The 12,443-nt window shown below is 44.3% G+C and overlaps 1 protein-coding gene across 1 annotated transcript; it reads right to left on the bottom strand.

Annotated features, from left to right (window-relative positions):
- Positions 1-6,981: 6,981 nt before the first annotated feature.
- Positions 6,982-10,326, bottom strand: LOC108551184 (glutaryl-CoA dehydrogenase, mitochondrial). The gene is made up of 8 exons (XM_017905236.1): positions 9,733-10,326; positions 9,525-9,557; positions 8,855-9,223; positions 8,511-8,640; positions 8,205-8,427; positions 7,916-8,145; positions 7,523-7,683; positions 6,982-7,443 (listed from the first exon to the last, which is right to left on the bottom strand). The coding sequence occupies exons 1-8, from the start codon at positions 9,797-9,799 to the stop codon at positions 7,376-7,378; spliced, it is 1,281 nt and encodes a 426-aa protein (XP_017760725.1). The 5' UTR covers positions 9,800-10,326; the 3' UTR covers positions 6,982-7,375.
- Between the last annotated feature and the right edge of the window lie 2,117 nt (positions 10,327-12,443).

The raw sequence follows: 12,443 nt of genomic DNA, 5'->3' as shown, positions 1-12,443 counted from the left end.
CCTTTATCTAGTCAAAATTGCAAAAGGTGCGCCTCAAGTTCACCGGAAACGACGCGTGTCTCCGAGGCTGGCCGGCTTCCTCGCGCACCGAGCAGCCAAGCTGAACCCCGACGCGTTAGACCCTCGAGGCTCTGACGAATCTAGAGGGTCTGACCCGTCGATCCTCTGCGAGCCAAGAAATATCTCGCGTAGATCGTGCTGGTATATTCTTTTCGATTTTACAAAACGTAGAACGCCATTGTAGATAATTCTCCGTGCCATGGTTGCGTTTCGAAGCAAGAAAGCTCGCAGAGGACTCCGAACGAGTCTCTAATTTATGTTCACGGAAATTACTTAACCGTCGATGGAAGCCTGCCTCGATCTCGACGAACGTCGCTGTTCGACACCATCACGTTCCTCCTTGGATCTTCTGATCCGAAACCGGGACCTATCGTCCCAGGGACTCCCGGAATCGTTCTGTTCTCCGAAACAGCGACGTTCGTGGCCTCGATTCGCGGTCGGTCGGGTCTCAGAGGAACAGAGAAACGCGGAAAGTGGATTGGCAGGGGGTGAGGAAGGATCGAGTGGAAGATCGATGGTCAAAGAGGGTGCATCAGGACTCGTCGTGTCCTCGTTGGTCGCTAAAGGAACATACTTCGAAAGAACCCGTCAACTTAACCGGAATGAAAGGACGCGAAAGAACAGCTTCGTTTCTTAAATACACGCTCACACTGACCCACACACGTGTACACACCGACACACGACAGACACGGTACACGAATATACAAACACGGAGGCACAGGAGGAGAAGCAAAGGAACGCGAGGCGAGAGGAGAGAGAAGAAACAAATGTGGCATCGTGTCGAGGGTGCACGTGCCAAGTGATATATATTCTACGTATGTTAAATGAACATTGTATATCAGAGTGGACGCTGTTTTGTGCAAATCGACGAAGAAGAGGAGCAGACGGGACACCGGAGGCTGATCGTTCGCGAGAATTAGTGGTCTCGGTGTACGGCGACATGCGAATCGCAGGATTGAATGTGGCGCGCGCGCGTATGTGTGTGTGTTGAGCAGAGTGAAATATAGAGACAAGAGATAAACGCGTGAAAGAGAGTGTGAGAGAGAGAGAGAGAGAGAGAGAGAGAGAGAGAGAAACTTTGCGAACCGCACTCGATATCGTACCGCAATTGTGCTGTGCTATTGTACATATTAAAGAGAGGGAAGGAGCGAGAGACTCTCGCGATTCGGAAAGGCGGTGACGGGAGAGGGACGAAGAGGGCGGAAGAGGGTAGTTTTCGCGTTTCCCAATTGCACGCCAGCCATTCCTCGCTGGAGAACCTGTTTTGCGTTTCACGAAGGAGTTTCGGTTTGATACGGGATCCTTTGCGAGAGGGACGTTGGACTCTGGGTCCTCGAGGGACGACGGAATTCGACGAGGAGGGGAAGAATGGGGCAATAAGCTACGCTCCAGCGTGCAACGATCCCTCCGCGACACGATCCCGGCGTAGGAAACGATTCCGTACTAGTCTATTACGCGACATTCCTTGGTTAAAGAGTCGTAGCGAAATTAGAGAGCATAGTTCTTGTCCCGCGTTCTTTCGGTTCCTCGCGATCCACGCGTTCAGTTCCTTTTTTCCGTTTTGTATTTGAAGAAACTTCGAACCCGGCGAGCATGCAACGAAACGACGAAGGAAGAAGAGGCGGGAAACGCGGTGGTGGCCGATCGCTCGAAAGTCACCGCGTACGATGGGGCGAGAGCTAGACTAAATCGTACCAAACGGGGAGAATTGAAGAGAAAATCGATGAAACGAGATGAAACGGAAGCGTGCGTCGCGGTCGTCGATTATAAGATCATATATAGTACAAAGTAAACATATATTATTGTAATAACGGTTTAATTAACTATAAGGGGAGCGTCGCTGTTTCACAACAACCGAGAATGTTGCGCGAAATCGTGATACACGTGGACGAACGTTCGATTCTCCGGGTTTCGATCAAGTGCTATTGTATTTGCCGGCGTGTGCGTATCATTGGGGTTTCGATGAGCAAGCAGACCGCTATGACGATTCCAGGGGATGGGGTTCCGATGGACACGGAGCGTCGAGCTTTCATGCAAGTTTCGCCCGGCGCCATCTTGTCAGGCGCGAGTACGACACCGCGATCGAGGTACTTCGGATGGATGAGCATCGAAATGGTGGACGTTCACGCGGACGATGCGTCGAATTTATCGAGGAACACGCGTCGAGCTCGTTCGACGTCTTTGGATGTTAAGAAAACTGAACATTCCGTTGGAGACGACGCTCGAGAGGCTTGGTTCAATGCTGAGGATCGTTCAAGACACACGGAAATGCAACATCAGCGCCCTCTGACGTGCAGCAGACACGAAGAAAATGGAAGCACAGAGATGTGGAGAAGTTTGGACAAAAATGCCAGCAGAAATTACCTAGACACTGCAGCGAAGAACCACGGAGGACGAAGACGAAGAATGTGAACCAAGTTTCTGGACACGAATCCAGCAAGACTATCCAATAATTTATTTATATCGATTATAAAGTATCATAAGGGTCCAGGGTAAACTACGAGGCAGTCGTCGCATCGTTGAAGGAAGGAAGAAGATTCGCGTGCGCGGTTCGAGCGGAAGTGGAGGCGCGATGGAAGGCAATCGGAAGCGACTTTCGGGAGATTGCGATCGCAGGATCGCAGGATCGCTTGTGACTACTCGCTCGGCAGGGATATACCTAGGGAAATTCGGGGAGACCGCGGATGGGGGATGAAAGGACGCGATGAGAGAACTGTCTGTACGATAATTCTGTAAATACGAGTTTAATTCCCGTTACCGATTAATTACGCTCGCCATGATTATTATTATTACCGCCGCGATAGATCATTACCTTCATTGTCACCATCGTCGCTGCTATTACTATTATTACTATTGCCATTATTATTTATATTCTTATCCCTATTATTATTATCATTCTTCTTATTATTATTACTATTATTATTCTTGCGATTTTTGTCATTGTAACGAGAGGAAGATATAATTCACTATCAATACAAACCGTACTGTAAACGCGTTCTTTGTTGGACAGAGAGAGTCTGTGTGCGAGAGTGAGGGAGAGAAAGAGCGAGAGATAGTGGGGTTCCGGCTAACTTTGCAACAGCGGTTCTTCAACGGACTTTCCGAACGAGAGAGCCGACGTATCGTCGAGGGAGAGGGAGAGAGAGAGAGAGAGGAGAGAAAGAAACGTGACGTTCGGAACGACTGAGAAATGAACGAGAAAAATGGAGAAATTCTGAAACACGGGCACGCGAGGGGACGAGAAGGGTTGGGAGGGGTGGGGTACAGGGGATCAGGCTATATCGTAGGGAACCGATGGGGACACACGCACGCTATGGTTACACAGGCGCGGGAAATATGCGAGGAAGAGTGGAGGGGGCAGGAGATAAAGAGGAGAATACAGAACCCGCTGAACGTGAAGCAGGAACATAGTATATAATTATATATATACTATATATATAAATATAAATATATAAATATATAAATATAAATATGAATATAAATATAAATATAAATGAATGATATATTATATATATATAAATATATATATAAATATAATTGCCATTTTCAGGCAGCCGGGGCTAGTTAGGATTGGGGCGGGTCAAGGGCCGGGTTGGGATGTATAATTTAGAATAGCGAGGAAACCCCAGCGATCCAGGAGGGGGTTCGATCGTCGATCGAGCCACGGTGTCGATCGATCGACGATTGTCATAAACGTTAAGTTGAATCGGACGCGACACGAGAGCGGACAGCGTGACGACGCGCTGCAAGCTAGAACAAGATGGCGGTTGGGGTTCGAGGGCGCGTGGAAAGCGTCACGAGCGGGAACAAGCGCGTGAAGAAGGGACGAAACGAGCGTAATGAAGCGGCGTCTCTGAATCGATCATCTATTTACGTTCGCGGTGCGTGCTACCTCGTCCCGAATGGCCGACCGACGCGGCGACGCGAAATGGCGGCCGGCGCGAAATTCGAACGGCGGAACCGCCGCTCGGTGCGTCGCGCGAACCGGAAAGCGATTGACGCAGAGTTTTCACAGGGATCGAGCATTTCGACGAGCGTGCACGTCTCACCGAACGAATATGGAGCTGCGGGGACGGGGGCGGGGCGTACGAAGATGGAGGCGTAGGCGAATGAACATATTATAAATATAAATATATAAATATATAAATATATATATTAAAAGGCAGAAATAATAATAACGATAAAGAAGGGATTAAACAGAAAAAAAAACAACCGTAGAGACTAAGAGAATCTATTTCGGGTCCGTGTGTGTATACGCGTTTTTTTATATTGCAACGACGCAAGTCGCGCGCGCGAGTTTTAAATCGATAGGGGGAAAAAAAAAGAACGAAAGGGAGGAGGAGGAGGAGGAGGAGGAGTGGAGGAGGAGGAGGAGGGTGAAAGGGTGGAAGGAGCGTAGCCGTAAAAAGTTTGTCCTTGGACAGGGGTGGAGTCGTTCGAGGGTTGGAATGTTGGACGAATGTTGAGTGATATATTATATTATTGTATAGCACGCGTCTAGATGGCGAATAGTTCGGGGAGAGGGGGCTGGTTTTTGCTCTTCGCTCGACTACGATTTCGCTCCATCGACCGGGGCTTCCCCCCCTTTCCTAATACGATTTTTCTCCCTGCTTCTCCAACATCCTCTCGACGCCATTTTCACGTTACCTCTAGGTTCGTTTCGTTCATCCTTCGTTCAGCTACTATATCCCACGCGTGTATTTAATTCGACCATAGTTTCGACTGCCCACATCGCACATATCCTGCGGATTAGAACGGTATCGATCGACGATCTATTCAACCGTCACCGAAAAAAGAAAAAAAAAGAAAAAAATATAAAAAAAAGAAGAAAAAAAATAGGAGAAATAGAGAAAGCAAGTCTCGACCAGGTCAATAGCGATAGTAAAATTGTTCAATTTCGATCGTCACCCCGTTCCCGACTACCCACCTAGCACCTTTTTTCCGCGCGACCACTCACAATCAGTAGCGAGCAAAGAGGAGAGCAGAAACCACGGAAACTCATGCGAAACGGCAGTCCGAGGACCTGTGGCCGCGTTTCGAGGCCGTTCATGAACTAATTAATCTGTTAACTGGAGCGGTGAGTTCTTGGCGAATGGGTATAAGAGATCACAACTATCAGCGAGAGCGTGAAAGGTATAAACGGAGGACGATGTTGAAGGGGTAAACGAAAGAGAACAGGCGAACGGTTCGTACGACAATAAGGTATCGATTAGTTAATCAGAGATGAAATAATGTAAAATACAAGTGCAAAAGCAAGTATACATTATTATATTTATTATAATACGAGGGTTCATCGTGTCGGTATCCAAAGCTGGCGACGGGGGGCGGGGGTTGGGGTTGGGGTGGTTGGAGAGCCAGCGAAGCAGGGAATATATTCGGGATCACGTGAAACGAACGTATTCTCTCTTTCAGCGGAGAACTCGAGTGGAGAGAGGGGAAGAGAGATGCGACGGGGTGTCTGCGACAGAGGTTGGGGGAATTTTCACGGGACGAGGCTCCTTTTTAGAGTTTTTAAACGCGAAAATGCGCTGCGCTGTGAGGAAACGACAGCTCGCACGGTCGAGGGAAGACCGGAAGCGGCGAGTTGCGCGATCTGGCGAGGGGAGAAAGATCAACGGGCGATGGACTAAGTCGAGAAGAAACGGACGGGAGTGAGTGTGGCAAGTGGCTGGAACGGGGTGATCCAGGGTCGGACCACCGATCTCGATCCCCCGTTTCGGCGGACACGTCGTTTCCTTTTTTCTCGCTGACGAAAGGAGGACGACCGGCTGGATCGATGACCGCGGATCGATCTCGATCGCCGCGTGGACATACCAAAGGATCGTAGATTTTACGCGAGTAAAGATGAAAAAAAAAATACATTATTTATTGTTTACACTTACGTACTCATTAGTGAATGACACACACATACACACACACACATACACACACAGAGAGACATACACAAACACAGGGACACAGGAACACAGAATGGATTGCGAGAGTGAGACATACGCAGAGCGTGGTTCACGAACCTGATCGAGAGACCGGCGTGTCATGTTGATTTTGCGAGAAGAATCTTGGCTGTAGGAAGCATGTGTGCGTGTGACTGTGCGAGTGAGAGAGACAATTTGTAAAATGATGGAATCGAAGCTTCCCGGGAGATCCGGTGCACCGATCCGTCGGAGAGATCGACGAGAGGCTAGTTTTTTCTTGTAAGTGACCAGTTTGTTAGCGTCCGCTCGTCGATCGATCGATCAGCGATCGAGAATCCGATGAAACAGTCGCCGTTGCAATCGTTGAACGAAATATCGCGGGAAAATTCGAACCGGTCTCCGTCCTCGCCTAGGGGAAAAATGTCGTGGAGGAAAATTCGCGCGCGGGGAAGATTATCTGGGGAATTAATAAGATCGGCGAAAGAGGATAGAGATCGAACGATCGAGCGGGGACTTCGATTGCAGCATGAGGAAGCGTGTAGCTATGTAATAGAGACACACAAGTTCTGGAGGCGCTGGGCGATTGTAAACTACTGTAAACTACGATGTTACTACGTTTTACCAAGAGCTTATTGTAGTCGAGAACCATTTAATGAGAAAAAGAGAAAAAATACCGTACACACAGCGACACAGGAACATGAATCACACGCGCGACACACGGAGACACTGAGGTGAACGAGGTGGGAGGAGTGGTGGATATGGAGGTAAAACGGAAATACTATGTCGCGGCGAGAGGCAAAGCAAACCAAACCAAACCAAATAAACCAAAACAAACAAGATAAAGAAAAAAAAAAACACAAAAAAATACAAAAAAAAAAAAATGGTAATTGAGTGTAGCACGAAAAAGAAACTTCTTTACACTTTTGCACGAGACGTGTGTTGTACTTAAATTAATTATCATTGACATATGTAATTAACGTTTTATTACTTAGCAATTAAACTTAATTTATTTATGATTAATCGCAGTCGCTTGTGTTGTGGCACGCCCTTGTTGAACAAACCGATCTTTAGCTCGTGTGTTGTTTCACGCTCCCTTTCGAGTATCGCGCAAGAGATGAGGGATGGAAATATGTGCAATTCGACAGTGTCGAAATAAAAATTAAGAGAAACCAAAACCGGACTTCACTCACACGATTCGAATCGTCTTCGATCATTTTTCTTTCTCTCTATCTCATTCTCTCACATTTTCGTTCAATTTTCTTCTCACCAATCTCGTCTCTGTTCTTTCTCTTTGTTTTCACCAAATTTTATTCAAAGCCACATCGAAGTATATAAAAAATAAATTTGCAGAAAAATGAGTAATAGAACGAACGTTCTGTTCGTTGCTTCCCAGTCCCAGTTTACGAGGTGAAGGCCTGTATACCAGTAATGGCTTTGCCGAGTATCAGAGTGTGAATGTCATTGGTACCTGCGATAAACGACATTGAAACGTGAATGTTCTCTCATTTCGGAGAATTCACGTCACTATTAGATGCCCATCTACGTACCTTCGTACGTAATAACGCTTTCCAGGTTCATCATATGCCTGATAACGTGATACTCGTCCGATACCCCGTTGCCACCTAACATGTCCCTGGCAGTCCTCGCGATTCCCAGGGCCTTGGCGGCAGAATTCTTCTTTATCATGGAGATCATCTCTGGTGTGGCTCTAGCACACGCAATTTTACCAGAAAAAATACATCAGATACCAATTAAATGGACAGAGAACAGAAGAGAATGCCGAAAAACGACCTAGGTCTAGCAGCTTTTTAGCAAAGACGTTAGCCCTAACGACCCTCTCCAGGGAACGTTGACCCCAACCCAAAGTCCTCGACAGAAACAGACTACCCTGACAATTATTAAAAGCTATACACTGTGCAAGATCGTCAAGCAACCCTTACTTGCCCTCGTCCTTCAGCCTGCCCACCCTCAGACAAGCCTGAAGGCTGAACGCGATGTCGCACATCATGTCGGCCAGCTTCTTCTGCACTAATTGGTTGGCCGCCAGTGGCCTGTTAAATTGCTTCCTATCCATGGTATACGATCTGGCGACCTCTAGACAGGCCTCAGCGGCGCCCAAAGCACCCCACGCGATTCCGTACCTGGCGTTGTTCAGACACGAGAACGGACCCTGCGCGAATATTTCTTTAAGAGTGACGTTTCCACCCTACCAGTGCATTCTGGACTTACTTTCAGACCTTGGGCGTTTGGCAATAGGTTCTCTACAGGCACCTCCACGTTGTCCATGAGGATCATGCCCGTGGCCGAGGCCCTTAGCGAGAACTTGCCTTCGATTTTTGGGGTGGACAGTCGGTTCTCGTTCCCTTTTCTCTCGACCAGGAACCCTCGAATGATTCCATCCTCGCATCTGGCCCAGATAACTAGTAGATCAGCGACGGGAGAGTTGGTGATCCTGGATTCAACAGAACAGTCCAAGCAAAGGGTCCTTAAGAGCTTGGACTCTGGTCTTTTTAGAGAATCGTGTAGTGAACTGACCATGATTTGCTTCCGTTCAGTTTATAGACCTTTCTGTCAAAGTCGTACGTAGCCTTGGTCTCCATGGAGGATGGGTCACTACCGTGGTTGGGCTCGGTCAGCCCGAAACAACCGATCACCTCACCAGACACTGAAATCCACCAAGATCCTGTTTTCAGAGACTCCTATGCACACTGACATGCACATGCACGCAATTCATGAGACAACTTCGCGAATTCTCGTTCGAGATGGTTCCTTGACCCTCGATATCATCCATCATCGTGCTTTCCATTCCTGTCAATCCTCTTTCTCATTCAGAATTCGCAAAGCAATGTCTCGTTTCATCGTCAATCTTAGAAACGTACCCAACTTTGGCAAGTACCGTTGCTTCTGCGACTCATCCCCGTGGGTATAAATGGCTCCACAGACCAAGGAGGATTGCACTGACAGAGCAGATCTGTACGCGCTATCCACAGCCTCGATCTCTTTGGCGAGGAGACCATAGGCCACAGAGGAGACGCCAGCAGCACCGTAGCCAGACATGGTGCAGCCCAGGATTCCCAGCTGGCCCAATTCCCTCATGATCTCCTTGTGGAAAATTTCACCGCGGTTTGCTTCGACCACGCGAGGTAAAAGTTTCTCCTGGCAGTAAGATCGAAACTGATCCCTGATCTGGATCTCATCCTGCGTGAGCTGGGACTCGAGAGCGAATGGGTCTTTCCAGTTGAAGCTAGCTGTTTCGTTTCGTGGAGGATGGTTCATTGAGATCGATTATTTCAAAATTATTAGATCAAATTGCATCGAGAAATTTATGGTAAAGTAGGGGAATTAGTTTATTTATGAATGCAGAACAAAATTCGATTTCGAAGCGAGTAGTTATTCAAATTCATATTTCCACCTGATACCGCGAGAACTTTGCTTCGAGGATAAGTCGACATGTGCTGCCACCTAACGGCGAATTAGGGAACTCAGGCGACACGAGCAACACGTGCGAAAATAAACATAAAATTGTTAGATGGAGAAGAAGAAACTTACATTTTCCTCCGAGCGAAGACGATATTGAGATCTCTGATGATCCAATTTGTAGGTTAAGAAGCATAATAGTGAACAAAATGTGTGGTTTGTACCTTCGAAAGAAATAAACTTACCGTGGAATCAAATGGTTCCATAAAGAGAATGAAACTTGCCATGTTTTTGTCTTAAAAGAACAATTGTTTTTAAACAAAATAAAAAAAAAGGATACGTCTCGATGAAATTCCAGAAGAAAATAGACCGAATCTTGGTAAGGATCTGAGCGCGTAGGCCGTCATGTTCAGAGTCGACAGAAAACTAACTTGTTTACTCGAGCGACCAATCTATTATATCATATTAATCTAACCTTACTTAACAACTGATGAGGTCATCAAATGTCGTTATCAGAACACACTTTTATCTACGTAACCTCCAACAATGTTACACTGATAATACACAATCACTACTACCGTTGATTCTGGAATTGGCGCGAAATTCAAACGTACAATCACTACAATTAAACATTTTGCAATACGAATTTGAAATGGCCAAATAAATTACTTAATAAAATTGGGGAATAAATAACCGACCCCCTATCCTCATTTTATATCTCAACAGTATATTCTAAAAAAAAAACTTCAGTTCCATGTCAAAATGGCTAATTAATAATTCAGTCAATTTGAAACGAGTTCAAGCCCTCTTTTAGTCGACTCGTTCCATTTATCTTTCGCACAAGCATATTCGCCACATAGCAACGACCATTAATTAGATTCAGCTTTTTAAAATCATTTCCACTTCCATGATGAAAAGAGAAAAATTAATTAAAAATTAAAGAAAGGAAAGGTAAAAGAAGAATATAACTCAAATTTTGCGCATGCAAGACATCAGATAACAGGTTCCGAGATATCCTTACCATACCCAAGTCACTCTCAACATTACCGACATCAGATAACAGGTTCTGAGATATCCTCACCATATTTAAGTTACTCACGACAATACCTACAGAGATATTTGGGTATGAATGAGTCTTTCGATAATCGATAACATCACTTCCAATGTTACCGACCGAAGATACGAGAAAATTGATACTTCAAATCTGCAGAAAATTTATGGTAAAAAAGAAGGTCCTTTGTGATACTAACTCGGAAAAACTTTATTCAAATATTCAAGAAATATCTTTGGAGATGAAGAAGATCGATCCCGTAGGTACAGACATCATGTTCCGATTATTGTAACATGGAGGACTTCGATGAACGCTATATTAGTCGATATGCCTGTGTGAATTATGTCTAAAGTCTAAACAATGTAAATTACAGGAAGATCCTTTATCGATCTCTTCTCCCTAATTTAACAGGTGAAAATCTACAGCGTCGAGATCGCAGCCAATTAGCTCATATTACTTGCTATATCGTCCATAATTGTATCATAGCTATTAGTTATGTATGATATAACTATAGTGATACAATTAGAAATGATATGTCAAATAATACCGATTGCCCAGGTCTCACCACGAGGAGGTGCTGCGAATGGAGACACACCCTATCCACGACCCATCCTCCCTCCATTCGCGAAAAAATTAAACATTCAAATAAATTCCCCTTTTTGTTTACGTTTGCAAAACGTTCAATCTTTGATCGTTGTACAAAACAATGGCAAAAAGGATTGAAACAAAAAATCGACGCGAAAAGCTAAACCTGAAAATGAAAGATAAATAATTTCACTTAGAAATAAATAGTAAATTAAGCATTAAACTTAAGCATTAAACTAACTCTATGCGAGACATTATTTCATTTCTGTATCAATATTTTACATTTTTGTTGCCACAAAATATAGATAATTAGAAAATTTTAACGAAAGGAAGATAACATTTCTGAGCATGAAAATGTAGAATAATTTATAATTAAAAAATTAAAAAATAAAAAACCACATCAGAAGAAATAAATGTCTCGCAAAGAATTAAATTTATTTAACCAACTTAATACCATCAAGCAATACTACTACTACTTAATCCCACCAATACCACCATTAATTATATATAAACTCAATTATTAACATGCATAACTACCTTTAGTTAACCTTAATACTGCCTGACTAAAAATGTTATATCACTTCAATACGAATGTGCCTAGCATTGTAGTGTAAGCCTCCTGCTTACGTATTAATTCCTTACCTAAGTACTACTTACTAGTATCTTAACCTCCAAGTATATTACTTAGACGTAAATGCAACTTAGTTTAAAAATATCCTGTCTGACTAAAAATTTAGTTCACCCTGCCTGAATAAAAATCTAAATCATCCTGCCTGATTAAAAATTTAATTCGTCCTGCCTGAGTAAAAATCTAATTCACCCTGCCTGATTAAAAATTTAATTCGTCCTGCCTGAGTAAAAATCTAATTCACCCTGCCTGATTAAAAATTTAATTCGTCCTGCCTGGTTAAAAATTTAATTCGTCCTGCCTGAGTAAAAATTTAATTCGTCCTGCCTGATTAAAAATTTAATTCGTCCTGCCTGAGTAAAAATCTAATTCACCCTGCCTGATTAAAAATTTAATTCGTCCTGCCTGGTTAAAAATTTAATTCGTCCTGCCTGAGTAAAAATTTAATTCGTCCTGCCTGAGTAAAAATCTAATTCACCCTGCCTGACTAAAAATCTAAATCATCCTGCCTGATTAAAAATCTAATTCATCCTGCCTGACTTAAAATGTAGTTCATCCTGCCTGAGTAAAAATCTAATTCATCCTGCCTGACTTAAAATGTAATTCATCCTGCCTGACTTAAAATGTAATTCATCCTGCCTGAGTATAAATCTAATTAAATTCTATATGTCAAATATCGAATTGAAACAAAGAAATAGAAAACCACCATGTCACTGACTTCCGCCAGTGATCCACAAGAGATTTTAAAACAAATTTTGTAAATCCTACCGATATAAAAATACAAATT

This window comes from Eufriesea mexicana, unplaced genomic scaffold (genome assembly GCF_001483705.2).
Source record: "Eufriesea mexicana isolate 0111107269 unplaced genomic scaffold, ASM148370v2 scaffold3780, whole genome shotgun sequence".
Taxonomy (NCBI): Eukaryota; Metazoa; Arthropoda; class Insecta; order Hymenoptera; family Apidae; genus Eufriesea; species Eufriesea mexicana.
The sequence above is the reverse complement of the archived record's forward strand: the minus strand, read 5'-3'. Positions and strand labels throughout refer to the sequence as shown.

What these genes read in the sequence shown, in the direction of transcription:
- LOC108551184 (XM_017905236.1), bottom strand. Translation starts at nt 9,799, where the DNA reads ATGACGGCCTACGCGCTCAGATCCTTACCAAGATTCGGTCTATTTTCT. An exon ending in CAAACGCCCAAGGTCTGAAA is followed by an intron (nt 8,146 to 8,204) that starts GTAAGTCCAGAA and finishes ATATTCGCGCAG; the next exon opens with GGTCCGTTCTCGTGTCTGAA. An exon ending in AGGCTGAAGGACGAGGGCAA is followed by an intron (nt 7,684 to 7,915) that starts GTAAGGGTTGCT and finishes TGCGTGTGCTAG; the next exon opens with AGCCACACCAGAGATGATCT.